The following is a 21562-nucleotide window of genomic DNA, read 5'->3' on the forward strand; positions in this document are numbered from 1 at the left end:
GAAGATACATACCATATATATTTCTTTAAAAATAATCATACTTTTGTAAGCAATACTTTACAGTAGACACCTCAAAAATCTACCATAGATGTGAAACTTAAAACGAGAAAAATTTAAGTTCTAAATCTTTATACATATATAGCCAGATTTCTATATATATTATATATACATACATAAGTATATATAAAATATATATAATCAGATTTGAAAAATGAACAAAAACTGGGCACTGTACATAAAGTCTTTTTAAAACTCAAACAATAGAAAACTCTTTAAACATTAAACAATTTTAATAAAAGTTTCTGTACAATGCTAAGCAGTTTTATTTACACATAGAAAATGTAATAGGAGTAGTGTTTGAAATTACAGAACTCCTTAAAATTTCAATGGCAGGTAAATCTGGAAAAAATAACAGCATTCCATTCACAAATATTTTCAAGCAATAAATATGTATTTATAAATAGTGTAAATTTACATCAAGATTAGAAACAAAAATCACAAATCTGAAGTTTATTCCTTAGTCTATGTGCAATCCATTATCTTTGTGACTTGGCTGTTAATTTTTTAAACATTTTATTTAGGAACCAAAAGTGTAATAACCGTCATGGTTTCAAAACAAGACAGAAAAACATAAAAGCAGTAAAAAAGTTCCTTACCTAACTTTTCACATTAAAAAAAAGTTGACCAAAGAAAGACTTAAAATTGCTAACTACCTTACAAAGAAATGACCAGCTAGGCTAGTATTTTTTTTTTTTTCAAGGAAAATTCTGAAGGGGGAAAAGATAGATGAAAACCAATTCATCAGCCCAGAAATAGAGAAATATAAAAGAGGTTGTTTTCAAGTCAGTAGTCTGTATGATGTTGCCAGTTTTGTCAGATATATACAAAACATGGAATTTATTATTTTGTTTCTGAAGTACAGCTGATCAGCTCTGTGAGAGTCCTGGAGTAGGAGCAGTGCTCTCCCCTGTCCAGTTGGTTGACACTCCACACTTGGAAGGTTGCATAGACACAGTTTTCAGCCAGCAGCCTTAAGAGACAGCTACAAAAACCGGTGGTGCAGAATTGAGTTACTTCCTGAATAGCAGAAAAGGTCGCATTTACTGTCCATGGAACAATATCAAGATGAGGAGGATGGTAATGGAGGAGCCTGAAAATAAAAGGTGTGTTACTTTGGTATACCAACGGTTAATAGCAGTCCCTAGCTCAAGTCTACAAACATAGTCTGCTTATGAATGTAGGGGAAGGAACAATTCTCAAAAGAAAGTTTCAAAGTCTGCTACACAATGTCAACGTAGAACCTTCCTTACTACTGTCTCCTGCATGGCCAATTTTCCTAAGGGTCTGAGACCATTATTCTACTCAGTGTGCCTACATTTTTCTGTACTTCACCAATTAGTCAAAAGCCCTTAGGATGTTATTAGGTTGACCATTTTTTAGATTGCTTTAAAAAAAAAAAAAAAAACGGCTTGCAGAAAATGATTTCACAAATCAATTATAATTTCATTAGTGACTGGCTTCAGAAGCTATCTCAACAAGATAATATATTTTCTTTAACATATTCCGGATAATTTTCTTCTTCTTTAAGCAACCTTAAAGACCATTTAAGTGAAACTGGGAGCTAAATTTCAATAATTCGGGTTTTGGTCACATATGCAGAGAAAAGTACTGGAGGAAATCAACAATTCATAAATCATATCTGTGTGTCTATTCATGAAACTACTGATATGCTAGAGTAAAATGCTTCCCCCTAAGCCTCTGCTGTTTAAAATTAAAAACTGTGTAATAATTTATAAGTATACTTGAATTTCATAAGGTTATATAACGTACCAGGAAGTTAAGCTCCATCAGATATTCCCATGAGGTTAATACTTCTGGCAAGGACAAAATTTTAAATACATATAATTAGCTCTAAAAGCAGAAGTCTATTTAAAGACCACACTTACTGATTCATCTTGTGGACGCTAATAACCTACGTACACATTTTATCAACTGAAATCAAATGGCACAGAGGATATGATAGTGTTCTAAAAGCACAGGAAGATTTTAAAATGTAATTACGGTGACATTATTTAGGCTTGGACTCACCCAGGAAGAAAAGTGAAAATGAAACACACCAATTTTATAGGAATAAATACTTGGAAGTGAAGGAGGGGGAAATGATACGAATATTTCCTCATGCGATATCTAACAAGCAAAGGAAAATTTAAATATTTCATTACCTCCTACTCATCAGGTGGCAAAACAAACACTGCTGCTTCCCTATCCAGCTAAGTATGTACTCACATGTTGATTTCACTTACTAATGTAAATTGGTCATAGACTTGCATCAGATCCTCCATTTTATACTGTTCTAGCACCACAAAATTTTCCAGGTTTCCGCTTGTTTTTCGTGCACAATCTTGGCAATGCACTATGTAGGTCTTTCGAGAATTGCTCTCATTTGTGACAAAAAGCAGATCAAAAACCTCCACCTATTTTATGCAAGAGAAAAGGAGTTCAATAGAGAGAGTATTTATTTATTGTACTGTTTTTAGTATAATCATAGAATTCTACTTTACATGGAATTGTGGACAGTGATCTCTGGTTAAGAGTAGCTACTAAGACAAACATGGCCATGTCTGAGAATGTTCAACAGAGCAGGTTTATTTTGCACCAAACCCAAAGACGTGGGTGGTAAGGCATCCTTAGGGGAGGGACTTAAAGGAATGACACACCCTTTACAACCACTGGCAAAAGCCTAATTTAAAAGTTGATCAAGGTCAGCCTATTTTTGTTTTCAATCCAAAACAATTAGAAGACAGTACTCATCAGAGAGCACTGTGTATGGATGCTTGTCTTCTCCCAGAGACTGAGCTCCTCAACAATGAAGACTGTGTTTTACTCACTTTTGCACCTCCAGCGCATAGCACAGTGCTAATAAGACAAACCTCAAAACACAGTTGTTGAATAAATATAATCTGATTATTTTACAGATGAGGAAACTGACAGATAAGTGACAGTGAGTGTTTAGCTATAAGCCTCATGTTAAGGAATAGAAGTATAGACAAAAGGTATATTTATGACTATAGCATGATTTTAGAAATAATACCTCTACCTTTTACAGAAAGACTGATGAGCTGCTAGGGTTCAGGTGGGATAAGAAACAACACTGAGGGATAGAAGTCATTCTGAAATTCTGAAAAGCTGATACATTCATTTCTCTTTTTTTTTGAGGTATAACAAACCTAAACAGAATCTATCTGATCTCCCAAAGATTTAACTTTGGCCAGGTTGCACAACATTAAAACAGCCGATGGACTGGGGTGCCTGGGTGGCTCAGTCGTTAAAACGGCTGCCTTCAGCTCAGGTCATGATCCCAGGGTTCTGGGATCGAGCCCTGCATTGGGCTCTCTGGCCAGTGGGAAGCCTGCTTCTCCCTTTCCCACTCCCCCTGCTTGTGTTCCCTCTGTCACTCGCGCTGTCAAATAAATAAATAAATAAACAAATAATAAATAAATAAAAGCCGATGGATTCAATCATTTCAAATAAAAGTCAACGTCAGAATACAGAATTTCAAGGTTTGGAATGGATCATTAATATCCCTGGCTTTGGCATATCCTTGAATTTATTCAATGACAGAAAACTCTCATGACCTCCTGTCTTCTTTGAACAGCGTTTTAACTAAAATCCCAGCATTCACCATTTTACCATTACTATCAATGGGCAACAACATGAACCTGGTGATCTGAGCTGGAAAATTTATGAGCATTCTTCGACCTGTCCCTCACTTCTGCCATGTAATGTGCTCTCCTGTGGATTTTACCTTCTAAATATTTTGAATTCCTCTCCTTCTTTACTATTCCCACTGCAATCTCATGTAGGTCTTAAGATAACAACTCTTTCTTAAAACAACCACTGCAACAGCTCCTATCTCCATTCTTTCCAACCACACTTCTCCTTCAAACACATATCCAAAGTGGCTGCCTGCTCAACATTTTTTGATGGCTTCAATGACCTCAGAATAAGTATCAGTTTCCTTAAAATCATTCCAGATGCTCTGCAAAGCTTCCTACCCCCTAGACTTGTAAGTAGAATTTGCATATTCTGTGTTCCAGCACACTGGACTACTTACCCTTTTCTGAAAAGTCATTTCATTTCCCATGTTGTGCCTACAGCTCATAGTAACATTCACTCCACTTCCAATTCTCATCATTTTTTTAGTCACTTCAAGGATGGACTCAAATGTTAATATTTTTGTGAATTCTTATGCAAACACTAGAAGGGAAAATTAGGTCATTTCCCCCCTCAGTGTTATCCTAACAGTAAGATCCAACTTGGCATTCACCACAGTCTCATGTACATTACAATTAGTTGTTTATAATCTGTCTTCTCCGAGTAGAATATAAGCTCTTTCAGAACAGGTACTACATTAATATTTGTTTCTGCTTCTCTTGAATGCCTTCGCCACAGAAGATTGACCAATGTATTATGAACTGCGCCACAGAGGGGTGAGCACTGATCTGCTGCACTGTCATCTGTTTACATCTGGATTATTCCCAGTTTAAAATCTCAAGACTAAACTTCTTGATAATCATTTGTTAAACATCTACCAGACAAATGACTCTTGTCATAATTACTTGTAGAGTTAATTCATTGTTAGAGAAATAGAATGTCATTAAATTTTAATGTAACAGCTAAGTAACAAGAAAATAACAAGACTGAATACAATGTCAATTTCAGTAAGATGCAGGGCATGAGAGTATAAATATTCTTTATAAATTTTATATATTTATAAATTTTAAATAAAGTAACCAAAGAGAAACCAAAAGTAGAGAGGTAAGAGGCTTTATAAAACAACCGTGGATAACAATAGTTACTTACCTCACAAATGCTACAGTAATGTGCCGGTTCTTCTTTTGTCCGCCCATGCCATATAATCTCTTTTCCTGCAGCAATGAGAGCTTCCCTCAACGTCTGACATTGCTTCAGAGTTCTCAGAAGACAATACCTATTATGGGGGGAAAAATTATTTGTGACCAGCAACAGAATACTGTATATCATTATCATAAAAGATATACTCCCAGAGACTTGGTTCTAGTATCTGTGACTTTATAATTTTTTTTTGTCAATTTCTCAGATATTCTCTTTCTTAAAAAATAAGGCCAATGCTCAGCAAGTCTGATGATGACAATATTAGATCATTTACAGTTGAAAATTAATTGATATCTGAATATCAAAATATAGTGATCTTAATACAAAAAACCCAACTCCTTGCTTAAATAGAAGTTGCTAACTTTGGCTCTTATTTGGGCAAGTCAATTAACCTCTTTGGGAGTCAATGTCCTCATCCTTGACATAAGGGGTCTAAATTCCAGATCTCAACTGCTATAATTCTATTAAGACAGGAAGGCACATTATTTCTGTCAGCACTACCTAGACACTTATAAACAGGATCATCTGTACAGCTAATTTTGAAACTTTTGAGTCTGTACACAGAAAACTATAGATTTAGTTACTACATGACACAAAATTGGTTTCATTACAGAGCTAAAGAAGAAAAAAAGACATTACTTGATTTTAACTTGAGGATAATACAGAATCTTTCATTTATATTAACACAAGTGAACTCTTCTTATACCTTTTCTAAATTCATACTTATGATGCTAACAGTATATTGAATTCTCACAATTTGTGCTGATTTTCCTACAGTTTGCTGTCATTATTTGGACTCGTCTGCTAGTCTCTTACTCTCCTGTGAATTAGTGGCTCAGGTTCTCCATTTCAAAGAGAAGTTGGACTAGATGGTCTCTAAGGCACTTTGCAGCTCTAAAATTTTTGCAGACAATGAAAATACCCTAAAGAAAAGTAAATGGGTTTAGCAACTGACTGCTATTTTAGAGCAAAGTTTTTGTCTGTTTTATTCATTGCCTAGGACAGTGCCTGGCATATAGTATAGGTGCTCGATAAACATTCAATTACTTAAGAAGTAAAATTGAGAGCATAACAGCATATTTAATTTCTCTGAATTTGTATTTCCTTGCTATTTCCTAAGTTACAAGGTTAAAGTATTGTATCAGAACCCATGTACATTAAGCCAAGGAAAAAAAGATGACTTAAAATATATGTAAACCTGTTACTTTATGTAACAAACCTTAAACAATAGCAATTTTACAGTTGTAAGGCAGATCCTTTCAGTATCATAGTCAAAGAATTTCACTCTTAACTTGGCTTCAGCAATTCTTGTATTTAACTTATTTAAAAACAAAATAATGCTTTAGATTGTGGTTTGCAAGTCAAACATAGGACAGCTGTGTGGGGGGAGGAGTGGGGAGAGATGTGTCAGGGGAGGTAGCAAGTAAAAAGTTAGATCATGGCAAAAAGAGAGAAGATAGAATTCTAGACTATGCCGCCAGCTCTTGAACAGTACCTGCTCCTCCCTTTTCCCCTTCCCACGTCAAGTACAATTCACCTCTGAAGCCACTGATCTTACTAAACAAGTTTTCCAAGCAGGGCTTCAAAATAAGGTCTCTTTCACAGGAAAATAATGCCTAAAACTTTGCAGATACCTTTGGAAAATTTGCAGACTCCACTATGCTCTTGTGTGAGAAACAAAGAAAAAATAATAAAATAATACAGTAAAGTACATAAATAATTAAAAATAAGAAAACAGGAGGCATAGTATGAGATGCTTCAGACACGTTACGCCATGTAGGCCTCTTAACAGCCCTGTGAGAGGCACTCTTATTTCCATCTTACCAATGAGCCAACTAGGGCTCAGGGAAGCTCAATTTGTCTGATGTCATAAAGCTAATTTTTAAGTGGCTGGGCTAGGGGTTTGTGAAAACAAAATGTTAAGCCTCCCCTCACTACCTCACACTGTACTCTCTTCTTTCTGGTATCTTTTCCTATCTCTTTTTACCTGCCTGCTCCCCCTCGTCTCTTTTGAAGATGAGATTCTTGAAGCTCCATTAGCAGAGTTTGGTTTTGTGTTTCGAACATAGAGCCTTGGTTCTGGGGAGCAGTACCCCACTCTACTCAGCGAATGAACTTTTACCTCCAATGCTATGGACTACTTTGGCAGTTAGATTGTAGTTTACAACTTATGGCTCGTTAGGTAGTTTTAACCAGAAAAAGGCAATTAGTATATATTTTTTTCCTACAAACAATAAAGGGTTAGAGTTAGGGTTATATTAAGAGTAAACACTAAGCCATGAATATGCTGCTTCTGGAATCACAGCTCCAGAACTTTTATTTTGTGAGATACTGGAATCTTAGAAAATCATCAATTCAACTAATATGACCTGACAACAAATAACCAAATTATGGTTTCCCCCTTGCCCTTTGTTTTTTTCCTTAACAGTAAAAGTTTCTGTTTCTTCCCATTTTCAAAAGGTAGCGCAGTTGGAACAGAAGGAGAACTGAGAGAGACAGAGGCTCTTTTGGAGTCCACAGCAATAAGCAGGTCCTAGAGAGAGGATGTGATTCAACTGAAGAGTAGAGAACAATAAATAGAAAATAAAAACATTTGAGGAAAGGATGCCTAGGGAAGGCACAGATATACTATTCAAGACTTGACTTTTAACAGTCATCTGGTTCTGCTTTGGTTAATCTGGTTCTGCTTTGGTTAATCTCAGGCTTTGGTTTTATGTGACAACAACATGTGAATGTACCGAAGAGCTAAAAACTAAGAGTCAAACAAAATCACTGTTGCCATTTCCTCTTCATTTTAGTTTTGCTGAATTTTAATAAGTTTATCTTATAGCAATTAAAAATGTAACTTGTTAGAAAAAAATAATAAATCACTAGCAAGAAGTATAAAAATGTAGAGGATGGGGCGCCTGGGTGGCTCAGTCATTAAACGTCTGCCTTCCACTCAGGTCATGTTCCCAGGGTCCTGGGATGGAGCCCCGCATCGGGCTCCCTGCTCAGCGGGAAGCCTGCTTCTCCCTCTCCCACTCCCCCTGCTGTGTTCCCTCTCTGTGTCTCCCTCTGTCAAATAAAGTCTTTAAAAAAATACATAGAGGATAGAAGATGCTGGTTTTTTTTTTTTTTAAATATTTTATTTATTTATTTGACAGAGAGAGAGAGAGACAGCGAGGGGGGGAACACAAGCAGGGGGAGTGGGAGAGGGAAAAGCAGGCTTCCCGCCGAGCAGGGAGCCAGATGCGGGGCTCGATCCCAGGACCCTGAGATCGTGACCTGAGCCGAAGGCAGTCGCCCAACCAACTGAGCCACCCAGGTGCCCCAGAAGATGCTGTTTTTAACAAATGCATTTTAGGAGCAGGATCAGAAATGATTTCAGGAGCCAGAAAAGCAGGAAATTCTGTGACTTTTAAGGATCAGTCTGGTTTCAGGACCCTGTGTTTAGCTGTCTGGATGAAAGACTACACAAAAAAGCAGGGAGTATTAAAGACAGTTCTGGCTTGGAAGAAAACCACAAGGAAGAGGCTGATTGAGGGTGTGTTGTATTTGAGGTTACACAATAGAATCTAATCCACCCAAAAACCCATCTGCAAAGATGGAACCTCAAGAGGGATGGAATTTTAGTGAAATGCTTTACATAGGGGATAGAAATGCAAATATACCTGAAATATCAGAATAAGAAAACTGAAGACAATAAATAGAAGGACAAATGATTATGAACAATATAATCATAAATCAATACATTGGGCAAAAGATAAAGTATGCCATGAATGCAAAAGGAAGGAGCAGCTCATCTTCCATTGAGGGGAGATGGGAAATCACAGAAGTTTTCATAAAGAAGTTGTCAATTTAGAATGTGAGCAAGGAGGAGAGGTGGGAGGAAGGGACCTTCCAGGCAGTGGGAATGCCATGAACAAAGCTAGTATGGGGATTATTCAGGGAACAAACAACTGCTGCTACAAGATTTTAATCTTGGGATGGGGTTTCTGGGGCAGGAGAATAAAGGAATAAAGCCACAGTGACAGTACGTTATATTGAAGTGAAGACAACACTGGGGACTACTCAGACATTCCAAGGGCAACTTAGGACTAAGTTTCCAAAGTCAGTTCCCAAATACCAGTGTGGAGACAGATGAAACATGGGTTAACTTGATACAACAAGTCTTTATGGTAACAACCTTAGCCACTAAGAAGTAAATGGGGTACAAATTAAAAGTACACCAAGAGGTGCCCTGCCTTGACCAGTCTCTTACTGAAAGAGCCATGCAGGAAAAGTGAGCCAACATGTGAGCCCTTGAAACAAACTTGCCACCTGTCACTCCAGGGTTTCATTTCCCTATGACAACAGTGAGTGTCTGAATGTCAGTGAGACATCCAGTAGTTTCATTTAAACCAACCACATGGCTGAAAATCAAGGTCTCAGTCAATGATAAAATGAGTGTCTTAAGAATTTTAAATTCCTGGATGGAAAAATCAAACATGAAAGCAAATGTTAACCACGAGGATGTAGTTTTAGAATTTTTATATTTTGTTTATACGGTATTCTCACAAAGTACTGTATATTTAACCCAATGGTGTTTCAGAAGACCGAGCCTCAGGATAAGAGTATTAGGATCCATACCAACTATGGAGTGGTCTTCATGGCTATACCCTCTCAATCAATTATTAGGCCAACTGGATATTACCAAAGAGCTGGAGTCCATTTGTCCATTAAAAAAATGGGAATCAAAGGGAAAGGGGAGTTAATAGTGAACAATTTGCTTTAATGTATATTCAAAACCTCTGTGCTTGTGATAAAGTTTATATTATGTAGATAAGGTAATAATCTATAGTATGTACCAAAAAAAGGGAAAACAAAAATATTGTTAGTTTTAAGAGATCTAATCTAGTCTAGGATGTCAGGGACTTGCCTGATCAGAGGATTTATCTAGGCCACTGTGAAAGAGATTCCCAGGGTTCCTCCCATAGAGCTTTGAATTTACTTGTTAGGAACAGACACTAGATACCTATTTTAGTAAGAGTCTCTGCTGATTTTTATGATTAGGGAAGTAAGAACCAGTGCAAACCTCTTACTTCATAAGTGATGAAATTGGGAACAATGTCTAAAATTTGTAGCATTATTCTTCAACAGACATTAGTACTATACCAACTTCATGATCACATTTTTATGATAAAAGCCTTTAAGAGACTATAGAAAGCAAGCTTCAGGGGGGAGATAAGAGCAGATTCTAGAGCTAGATTGCCTGGGTTCAAATCCCAGCTCCACACGTACTTCATATTCTCTGTGCCTCAGTTTCCTCACTGCAAAAAAAAAGAGGACAACTAACTAACACTGCTATTATGAAAATTACATGTGTTACATAAAATGCTTAGATTAGTGCCTGGCAATTAGTGATCAGTATTTAAATTCAACATGTCAAATTCTTAAATAATTACATAATTACTAAACTGAAGTTTTTTAAATTTGAAAAAAATTGTGCAATGAGTGCCAACTAAAAGTGCAATAATTACACCAAAAAGAACGTATTTAAAAGGCGTTTAGTCTAGATCCCATTAGGTCAGGATTTCTCAATCAAAGCACTACTGTTATTTTGGGCGGGAAAATTCTTTGTTGTGAGGGGCTGTCCTGTGCACTGTGGGATGCTTAGCAGTATCCCTAGCTTCTACCCACCAAATATCCACAGTACCTGTCCCATTCAAATCATGACACTGCCCCATGTCCCCTGAGGAAGGGGTCAGGGGGAGGCAAAACTACCACAGTTGAGAACCACTGCCCTAGGTCCATGAATATTCTACTTGAAAAACAGAAGGTGACTGAGGTTTCTATAACTAATATTAGTATTAACAATTATAACTATAGCTACCATTTACTGAGTGCTTACTCTAAGACCCACATAATACTTACAAAAGGTGTTTATTCCCATTTTTTAGAAAAGAAAACAGACTAATAAGTTTGGTAATTTACCCATGGTCCCCCCTACCAACAAATGGGGCAGCTGAGATGTGAAGGCAGACTGGACTCCAAACAACTACACAGTGCTGCCCTGCCTGTAATAGTTCACCGAGACATCAAATAGCACAGAACCTAAGACAGGAAAATTATAAAGGCAAATAATGAACATATAATGATCGCATATACACGAAAGGCATAGAGAAAGTACTTTATAAAGCATTAATATTCTGCATGTAAAATGGTACATTTAAAAACATCTACAAAAAGTGTGTAAGTGGTCAAAAGTATGACAAAATGATATGACAAGAACTTAAGTTTGTGGGGAGTGGTTTTCAATGGACTTGATACCACTGAAATTTTAGAAAATTTATTTTCAAGTAATGGCTTATAAGGTATTAGTATTTTTAGAATGTATAATTACTTAGCAGATTACAGGGAGGTTAAGAGAATGTATTCTGAAAATTAACCTTCTACTCCTCAGCATACTATCTGATATGCTCCTCCTAAATCTGAGACTTCCTAATATTGAACTTTTCCAGAGGAAAATGGGATCTTTGGCATTCTATTTTTGACATCTGAAAATGTACTGAACTACTTACCATCACAGCAATTTAAGTGGAACTAACAAAGTAGTAGCAAGGAACCAGAGTTTCCAACGTATTAGAAACATACTATCATTACATTAACTTGCTAAGAGCCCAACATGATTGCAACAATTTATACCGTATTTGTTGGACTTGGCCTTATCTACTGTTGAGATTAAACCATTCAACTGCATCTAAAGGAATCTATGTATTGTGAAAGCCTGTTATCTACAGGGAAATCTAATCAGTACCAACAGTCTCAAGAGCTCACTTGCTACACTAGCATTTGATTCCTTTTTTTTTCTTTCCTTTTCAAGGGTCCTATTAAAAGGAATACTTCAATGCTAAAACATAATGAATATACAAGTCTTATGAAGGTGAAGTTAAAAAAAGCTTTAGCACTATACAGGGAGAAAATGCAGGCCAAGGCAACATACCTCAAATATTTGAAAATGGGAATCATGAATTTTCAAAGAAAGGTTTCTCTTAGCTCTCAACTAGTTTAAAATTAAAACCAAAGAGTAAAAACTACATACTTTGATGAAGATGGATAATCAGCATCAATAAAATCTCCCCACCCTCAATTTTAGGTTTTAAAGATTTTATTTTATTTATTTATGAGAGAGAGAGAGAGAGAGAAAGAGAGGCAGAGGGAGAAGGAGGCTCCCTGCTCAGCAGGGAGCCTGATGCGGGACTCGATCCCAGGACCCTGGGATCACGACCTGAGCCGAAGGCAGATGCTTAACCATCTGAGCCACCCAGGTGCCCTCAATTTTAGGTTTTAAAGTGCCTATTTAGTAAAACTTCATTCACTCATGACCAACCAATGAACATACCTATGACATAGTTTATACTGGAGTGGGAGAGGGATTTACTTAAAGTAAGTATGCTCAATAGTTGTCAAAAATGTACAACCCAAATAAAATTGTGAGAAAACAAATCCAGAATGTGGAGCTCTGCAGAAGACAAAGTTCTGCTCTCTTTAAAAAGAAGGAGAAGAAGAAAAAGAAGAAAAAAAACCATGCAAAAGGACTCGTAGATTTCAGAGACTAAAGACACAATGACTACATACTGAATTCAAGGTCAGCATCACAGGGCTGGTTGGGCAGGGAGAGGTAAAAGCTACAAAAATACATTTTTGCAAAGTTGGGGAATTTCAAATACAGTCTGTATATTAGCTAATTACTATTGAATTTCACATTTCTTACATGTGTTAAACAGTACTGTGGTTACACAAGAATAACCTTACTTTTTTTTTTAAACATAAAGCATTCTTTTTTATTTAACATAAAGCATTCCTTTTTTTTTTTTTAAGATTTTATTTATTTATTTGACAGAGAGACACAGCAAGAGAGGGAACATAAGCAGGGGGAGTGGGAGAGGGAGAAGCAGGCTTCTTGCCGAGCAGGGAGCCTGATGCGGGGCTCGATCCCAGGACCCTGGGATCATGACCTGACCCAAAGGCAGATGCTTAATGACTAAGCCACCCAGGCACCCCAAGAATATTCTTATTCTTAAGAGATGCAGGTTGAAGCATTTGGGATCGTGTCATAATGTTTGCAAATTATTTTTTCATATGGCTCAGCCAAAAAACTGTGTGCGTATGCGCATGTGGAGACTGCTAAGTACATGTGGCAAAAACTTACCTGAGGACTCCAAATGAGGTTATATAGGCATTCACGGTACTATTCTTTCACTTTTGGTAGATATTTAAAATTACAAAATAAAACGTTGGAGGAAAAAGTATAAAGAAGTTTTGGAGGAGGGGCATGCAGTAATGCATTACATGCAAATTTGATGTATTTTAAAGGAGAATAAGGTATTAACATGGAAAAAATGTCACAGTTCAATGAGTTATTAAAGGAAAAGATCAGTAGCCTTACATTTTGATAGAGTCTTTCTTACTTCATTTCTTTGTATAGGCACTGTTCTATTTTAAAAATAGCTAATGGTTGAGAAAACTTAACAGCTAACACCTTAGGAGGGTTACCTGTCAGCCAGGTGAAAGCTACAAATGTGTGTACCAGACTCCTTCTCTCAGCAGTAGAGCCACACAGTCATCTGGCTACTGAACAGAGATCCCCACTAAAACATCACAGGAAGAATTCAAGTTCTGCATGTCTTAAGTCTGCCAAGCTGGTAATCACTCCCCACACCTAATTCAGTTCGTCTCTTCTTCCTTTACCCCCAGCTCCATCAACAAGCACATATGTCCCCCTGCCTACCCAAGGTAAAGCCCCAGCAGTACAGATTCCTCTCTCACCTCCACCACCCAATCACCAAGTGCAGTCTAGTTTACCCTTTAACCTTTGTCCCTCCTCTTGTCTGAACTGCAGCAACTACCTTCTCATTTACTCCTCTAAATCTTCTGCCCTCCATTTACTGCTTCATCTTGCTGCCATGTGACCTAACATGCAAATTTGATCATTATTAGAAAGATTTCAAAAAACAAATTTTTTTTGAGAGAGAGAGAGAGAGAGAGCATGTGAGCGCAAGGGGGGTGGGGGGAGGGGGGAGGGAGGGAGGGAGCAGGGGAGGGAGAGAGAAAGAAAGAGAGAGAGAGAGAGAGAGAGAGAATCCCAAGCAGGCTCCACACCCAGCAGAGAGCCTGATGCGGGGCTCGATCACACAACCCTGAGATCCTGACCTGAGCCAAAATCAAGAGTTGGACGCCTAACCAACTGAGCCACCCAGGCGCCCCTAAAAGATTTAAAATTCTAAAGGCTTCCCACTGGTGGCTGCTCCCAATGTGAAGTTTACCTGAAATTTTTAGCAACATGTTTAAATCTATACTCTTCAACTAATAAGAACAAGTAGGGCTTAAACCTGAAAAAACACTTCAAAGTTTGGTCTAAAGAAGGAGAAACTAAGTTTGCTTATAATATATGGGGTATGTGGAAAAAAGTTTATGTTTATTTAGACAGTTAAAGGAAATCAAAAGAGAAAGTTATTCACTGAGCCTTCACTAAAATTCTTCTAAGGAGTTAGGCTGTTAACTTTTCAAGTCAAGGTCACTGCAATGTAAAATGAAAGTAGTAATAAGATAATGAATATTCTTTTGACTCATGCCAATGCAGAAGGTATCTGCAAGAACGTGGAGTATAAAGATTAGTGTATTTTAGTAAAACAACTAGGATGTAGAAATTTAAAGAGATTACTATATGATTTACTCAGATAAAGTACTTTATGGAATTGCAGGACTCTAAAAGACCCAATTTGAACTCGGGAAGTGCAAGGAAAAAAAAACAAGAATAATGTTGACCTGATGAAATAACTACAGGTAATTCATTCTCTAAATGATAACGAGAAATTAGTAGGGGGCAACAGAAGAGAACACCATTCTCCCATTATTAAATCACCCGGTGCCAAGAGAGGTACACAATCTATTACTATACTCCCACAAATTTTTCATAAATTTTGCATAAACTCACTTGGTGTTGAAACGCGACCTGAGGCTTTTTATAGTTTTCGCTTAGCTCATCGGGGTGACTGTATGTTTTACCACAGGAAAATTAATGTGTTTGATTCCAGGATACTGCCACAGAACTTACTAGAAGGACCAAATAGATCATATATGTACTGTATTCTCTTTTCTAAACCCAAAGAATTCTGAATACCAAACCACATTTGGCCTAAGGGTAGGATAAAGGACTATGGAGCTACAGTACTACTATTCTGTGAGGCCTTTCCTTAATGTTCCCCTCTCAGAAGTGCCTTCCTCTGTGCTCCCCCATTTTTTAAACCAGTATCTTCAGGAGCAAAGATCCCATATTTTAATGCATTGACTATTTCCCCATTTATTATAAATGGCCTGAGAAGTGATCAAGTCCCTCTCTCCCCTAGGACAATATCACAGCACCAACTCAATTCACAATAAATATGAAACAAATATGAAAGCATGAAAAGAACTGGGTGGAGATGAATGAGTGAATGTGAAGGCACAATGTACATTTCGCTTGCGCTGTTTCTGATTAACACAACTATGAAGACCCAAAAATTACACGTTGTTGATTCACAGTATTTAGAACTAAAAACAGTAATTCAGGGAGGAGTTAAGGAAGAAGGCTATCTTTGTATATATATCTTCTCCATTCCACTTCTTGCATGGAGCTGATAATTTTTTTTCTTTTAAAATAGCCTACAATTCGCATGTTCAATGTATCCTGAATTAATACCTTACTAAAAGATAATTCAAACAAGGAGGGAAAAGGGGGGAAGTGTAAAAATTGCAATTCATATTAAAGATGTCTTAAAATAAAAAACAGAGTAGCAAAAATAAATGGAAAATTCAAGTACACATGGAAAGGCAGCAGTGGGAGAAATGGCTGACAAGGTAAGTGGGGGTCAGATTTGAAGTACAAATGGGGGGTTTTAAAGAAAGTCTGCACTTATGCCTTTGTATGTTTAGCTTAGTTGGTCACTGGAAACCTCAGCAAGAGAACTGACTGGGGCATATTTAAGGTAGAAAGCCAAACTGCTATGGATGGTGGAGTGGACAGGATATGAAGAAAAAGACTCAGGCCAAGGAAAGAAATGGCAAGAGAGAACCATTACTTAAGAATTGGTATAGCTCACAAGCCAGGACAAACCAATACCACTTCCTTTGTTGGCAGGATACTAGGTTTGAGGACCAAAGCAATGATGCGGGTACAATTTTACAGCAAAGCCGAGCTTGTGGAAAAAGACACCCTCTGTTTCTGAACAATACATTCCCCATGCTGTCTTCTGACCTTTATCTGGTTCACTATTTGCTTTTCTTAAATAGAAGTATTTCTCTAAGCTCTGTCCCCAACTCCTCCCCTTTTCTTTCTCTCAAGGCAATCACAAATGGCTAGACAGAAGACCCCCTAGTCTGTCAGCTCTAACTTGGCTCTCTGGAGTTCTGCATTTCCTACAGCTTCTGCTAAACAGCTCTATCTAAGTATTTTATTGGCTCCTCAAACCTGCCACCGCCCCAAAATGAAGTCCTGTGCCAAAGATACATTCAAGGAACTTTCATACAAGATGGCTAGGGGCATTTAATCCTGGCTCTAACTACCTGGGTGACGGTGGGATGCTGAGAGGTAGAACTCAGATACAGTCTGGGAAGCACTTTTCTTAGTGCTCAGCTAAGTACCAAACTCAATTTATTATTTTTATTTTTATATAAATTTTTAGAGAGAGAGCATGTGAGCGGTGGGGGGAGGGGTGCAGAGGGAGAGGGAGAGAATCTTAAGCAGATCTGAGTGTAGAGCCCAATATGGGGCTTGATCTCACGACCCTGAGATCCTGACCTGAGCCGAAATCAAGAGTTGGACACTTAACCAACTAAGCCACCCAGGCGTGCCCCCCAAAATCAATTTATTAACTAGCATTATTACTAAAACCACATAGAACCCAAACTTGAAAACCCAAACTATCTTTGATTCACTCCGTTCTCTTACCATCCAAAAGCTTATGCTGTTTGTTTAACTGCTAGAAAGAACTTTATGAAACCCAAATTAGATCGTATTAGTTAAAAACCCATCAAAAGCTCTCTAAAAGAATACACTTATGTTTGGCACACAATGCATACCCCTCTGCCACTAAGAACTTTTACAACTGTATCTTATTCTACTACTCATCATACACATTGTCCTCAAGCTAGAATGCACCACCGCATACATAGCAGAGTTGTATCACATATGCGTTTAAGATCATGCAAATACCCAGGAGGGAGGAGCAAAACAGGTAGGTGCTGGGGACAGATGGAGAGCTGGGGGAAGAAAAGATGACCTGGAGTGAGTATGCACCTGCTGGTCCTCTAGGCAGCAGGAGTTCCTCTGAGCCTCTTACCGAGTCAGCAGCCTTACCATGCTGAGTATGATTGTAATAGTACAAGAGGGCCTCTCCACAGAAGCCCAATGACTTCACCTAGTGCTCAAGTGAAGAAAAGGGATTTATTCCCTCGCTGGAGGCAAATGTGACTGTGCTGGACTGAAGGAGACATGGTATGCATTACTTTGTAGATGAATTGAAGCGTCTTCCTGGTGGCACAAGAGTTTGGTCTTAAACTGGCTTTAGGTGTTATTCCTCTGTCCTCTCTCCTCTCCCTGCCTCCACATCTTTACCCTTCACACAAATTACCTGCTTCCCAGAACACACAGACTTTTCTGATTCCATGGAGGTGGAAAGAATCCAGTGGGGATCTGTTGTATTTCTTTCAATCTATCCATTTATATGCACTTTTACTTCAAGATAAGACCTATACCAGATACAGATAGATGACAGACACATATATACCCTCTCAGTGCCTAGCCTAGAGCCTTGTATACAGTCAGCAAACATTCATTAAATTATAGAAAGTACAAATGGAAGAAAAGGAACAATGTTGGCTGGTGAAAAGTACATTTTTAGTAATAGCTGAATGACTATGCTTTAAGAGGTAAGTTTATAAAGCAAGGCTTAGAGGTCTGAATTTATAGTGAACACTTTCAATCAGTGTGATGACAAAAGAAGCTTGCTAATCACATCTCATGACAACTCAAGCTGGGAGCAGAATTCTTAATATAATGAGGAACACAATAAATAAAGATTTAAATGACTGAATATTTTGTAGCACAGAGTAAAAATGGGAGTAAAATGAGTATGTAAGTGCATTTAGGTTAAAAAAATAAGGTAGGGATGAGGAACAACAGTACCACAGGTAATTTGAAGTCGAAAAACATCCAAATGGTTTGTATCCAATTTCAACACAACACAACTTTATAACAAAGATGAATACGAAGGTCAATGCTCAACATTTCAAATGTTAAGAGGGATGATGATAAACTGGAAGGAGTCTAGAAGGATGACAAGGATGATGGCGACGGAGGGATGGAAAAGATGACAGAGCTGAGAGATGTTTAAATTAATGAAGACCAGGTAGGAAGAAGAACAGAATAGGACAATGATCTTCCCTTGATTCCTTTTTCCTTCTTGCCACTTCCTCCCCCCACTCTGCAACATATGTGCAAATTCTGTGAGCTTTAGCTCCACCACAGACCCTAGTTTGATCCCTCTCTCTACCCCCATGGGTAAATGTCTGTCTAGGATGGTCTGTCCTGTTGCAATTGCCTTCTAACTGTCCACCCACTCCCCCTTTCCATCACTGCCTCTTGGAATCCATTCTCTACAAAGCAACCAGATTCATTTTCTTAAAAGTTTAAATCAGAACCCATCAATCTCCTGCTTATACTCCTCTAATGCTAACCTATAACACCCAGAACAAACATATAAACTGCTTACCATGTCCTAAAAGTCCATGTCCAATCTGGTTCCTGCTCACTTCATTGAGCTTACTGCAATCCCCCTTTCTCTCATTCTGCTATATACTGGCCTTTCTGTTCTACAAACATGCCAAAGCTGTTCCCAATTCAGCCATTCAGGCCTGAAATGTTCTACCCCTAGGTCTTTGGTTGACTCCATCTCAGTATTTGGGTCTAAGCACAAAACTCAACTTCTCAGACACCTTCCTCGACTGCTGTAGAAAAAAGCAGCACTCCCACCCCCACCCCCCAAACATTACACATTTCGTCTTATTCATACTACTTGTTAGTAGTTTATTCATCTGTCTGGTGGTCTGCCTTGCTCCACTAGAATTTAAGTCCCCTGAGGGGAGGGGTTTTAATTTAAACACTGCACAGAGTTGGTTCTTAAACACTTGTTGAATGGGATACATTCTACATAAATCTGAAACATATTTAGGGATTTAGGACCAAATGACAGGTAGATTTTAGGCCAATTTGTAAAGAACTTTCAAGAATTATAGTGAGGTAATGAGATTTTAGGCCAATCTGTAAAGAACTTTCAAAAATTATAGTGAGGTAATGAGAATTATAGTGAGGTAACATTCTCATCTACCTCAATAGATGACCACAAATTATGGAGGCTACAGAATGGATTACTGCACTTAGTGGTAGTTTTGACTAAATGACCTTAAAAATCCTTCCCAATTATAAAATTCTAATCTATCTAAAATGTAATGAGTCACTTTCAATCTATATAGCTATTAGAGAAATGGTTTCTTTTTTTTTAAGTATTGACAATTTAATGCTGTCCTATTGATTTTTATTTATTTATTTATTTATTAAAGATTTATTTATTTATTTATTAAAGATTTTATTTATTTATTTGACAGAGAGAGACACAGCAAGAGAGGGAACACAAGCAGGGGGAATGGGAGAGGGAGAAGCAGGCTTCCCGCCGAGCAGGGAGCCCGATGTGGGGCTCGATCCCAGGACCCTGGGATCATGACCTGAGCTGAAGGCAGACGCTTAATGCCCGAGCCACCCAGGCGCCCCTTAGAGAAATGGTTTCTATGCTGTACCATCCCTCTACCTTCTTTTGGAGATCTGAATTAGCCTCTAGTTTATGCATATCTCAAATTGACTAAACATCTTCAGTAACTTTAAATCATTTTTCGCCCCAAAAGTAACCCTGACCTTGCCCTTCAGAGCAAGGTACCACCGTCAGATATAATAAGATAAATGGACAGATAACCCCACACAACCCACTACCAATTACATTTATAGAATACAGTACCCAAGAGCCAACTTTTTTAAAGGATTTGTGTATCACGTGATGTAATGAGCACTGGGTATTATATAAGACTGAAGAATCACTGAACTCTACCTCTGAACCTAATAATACGTTACATGTTAATTAACGGAATTTAAAAAAAAAGGATTTGTACATTATTTGCTATGATTTGGGTTTTGTTACCTCTTGTCTCCCCTACTATTTCTGCCCAAGACTAGCTAAAAACTGCAACTGATAAAAGGACTATATCATAAGATAATCCAGAGGTGTGTTACCTTGACCACTATAATTTCTGTTTGAATGAAATTTTGGACTTAGGTTTGAAATCATTTTATTAAGACAGGATTATTTTCAAAAGACAGTATTTTGAAAACGACATATACTGACCAAATTAATATAGCTGCAGGAGAAATACTTAATATAAGCACTACTTTAACAAATATGAAAACTATAAATATTTTATCAGTGAGTATAAAGCAGTGTATTCCAAAATGAGTTTTTGAGGAGATCAATTCTTTAAGAGATACTGGTCAAACAAATACGTTTGGGAAATACATTATATAACCCTCCTCCTTCCCCATTCACAAAACACACCAACACTCATAGTCTATACAACATTTTACAAAAACTATTAAAAGAATAAAGGACTTGTAAAACTTTATCTAATCCATCATTTTCCATATTTCTTTGACCAGAATCACCCACCTTTTCAGGGTAGGGGCAGCAGTGGCAGAAAATACAGTTTAGGGAAACACTGCTATATAGCACTGTTTGAAAATATTACTTCTAAATATATTTACAAAATAGCTAAGACAGAAACTGACAATAAATGAGAAGCTTAGTAGGATATATATATATTCAAATAACTTGTATTAGGTGTATAAAGCAGCTAAGAAAAGGGACAATTATAAGATGGATGATTTCATTAAAACAATTAAAAAACTGCCATTTTAGTTAAGTCCCTGTATTAAATGCTAATTTATCTGTACCAGCAATTATTTTGTGATGCCATTCTCTCCCCCTGATACCAAGGGCAGTCTTTCAATATTAAAACTCAAGTTCTCCTAGGAATCAGGTGGCTCAGAGGGTAGTGGGGAAGCACAGGCCTGTGAATCTACTGGTTTAGAATCATTTGTGTGCCTTCATTCCTTTTTGTACCATAGTGTACTGACTATCTGGAAGGGAAAAATACTTTTAATGTGTGGATTCCCGTATTACATTTTACTAGACTTCTGGACCATTCTGTTGTGATGTCAACATAATTCTATGGGGGGGGAAGTACTGAATAGTTAACACTCCCCAAAAAGAGAGGGACTACAGCAGTTTTAGAAAGCACTTACTTAATCATTTCAAAAAGCTTTGGATCTGAGACCTTGATATTTCGTGCCATATTCCAGGAAAGATGAACCATGGGTACTATTGACTTCACACTTTGCAATTTGTTCCATTCGTACCGTTCCACTGCCAACTTATACTGGCAGGCTAGGAAAAAAAAAACAGTTATAAAATAGCAACCCAAAGTACCAAAAGATATGAAGTTACCATTATCACCTTCTCAGATGTTATCAATACCAATTCTGAGA

The 21562-nt window shown here is 37.6% G+C and overlaps 1 protein-coding gene across 6 annotated transcripts in view; it reads right to left on the minus strand.

Annotated features, from left to right (window-relative positions):
- Positions 1-316: 316 nt before the first annotated feature.
- Positions 317-21562, minus strand: part of KDM6A (lysine demethylase 6A) — a 209317-nt gene continuing 188071 nt past the window's right edge. For 3 of the 6 annotated variants that reach the window (XM_028113344.2, XM_028113345.2, XM_028113343.2), the window contains exons 26-29: positions 21320-21461; positions 4864-4990; positions 2304-2474; positions 319-1150 (exon numbers count right to left, since the gene is read on the minus strand). In XM_028113344.2, coding sequence (XP_027969145.1) covers positions 1121-1150; positions 2304-2474; positions 4864-4990; positions 21320-21461 — 470 coding nt within the window. In that variant the 3' untranslated portion in view covers positions 319-1120. Of the gene's footprint in view, positions 1151-1830; positions 1875-2303; positions 2475-4863; positions 4991-21319; positions 21462-21562 lie in introns of all 6 variants that reach the window. The other 3 variants (XM_028113342.2, XM_028113341.2, XM_028113347.2) reach the window with 3 other exon arrangements.

Source organism: Eumetopias jubatus, unplaced genomic scaffold (genome assembly GCF_037043125.1).
Source record: "Eumetopias jubatus isolate StellerSeaLion01/CBP00866 unplaced genomic scaffold, mEumJub1_p1.0 scaffold_11, whole genome shotgun sequence".
Taxonomy (NCBI): domain Eukaryota; kingdom Metazoa; phylum Chordata; class Mammalia; order Carnivora; family Otariidae; genus Eumetopias; species Eumetopias jubatus.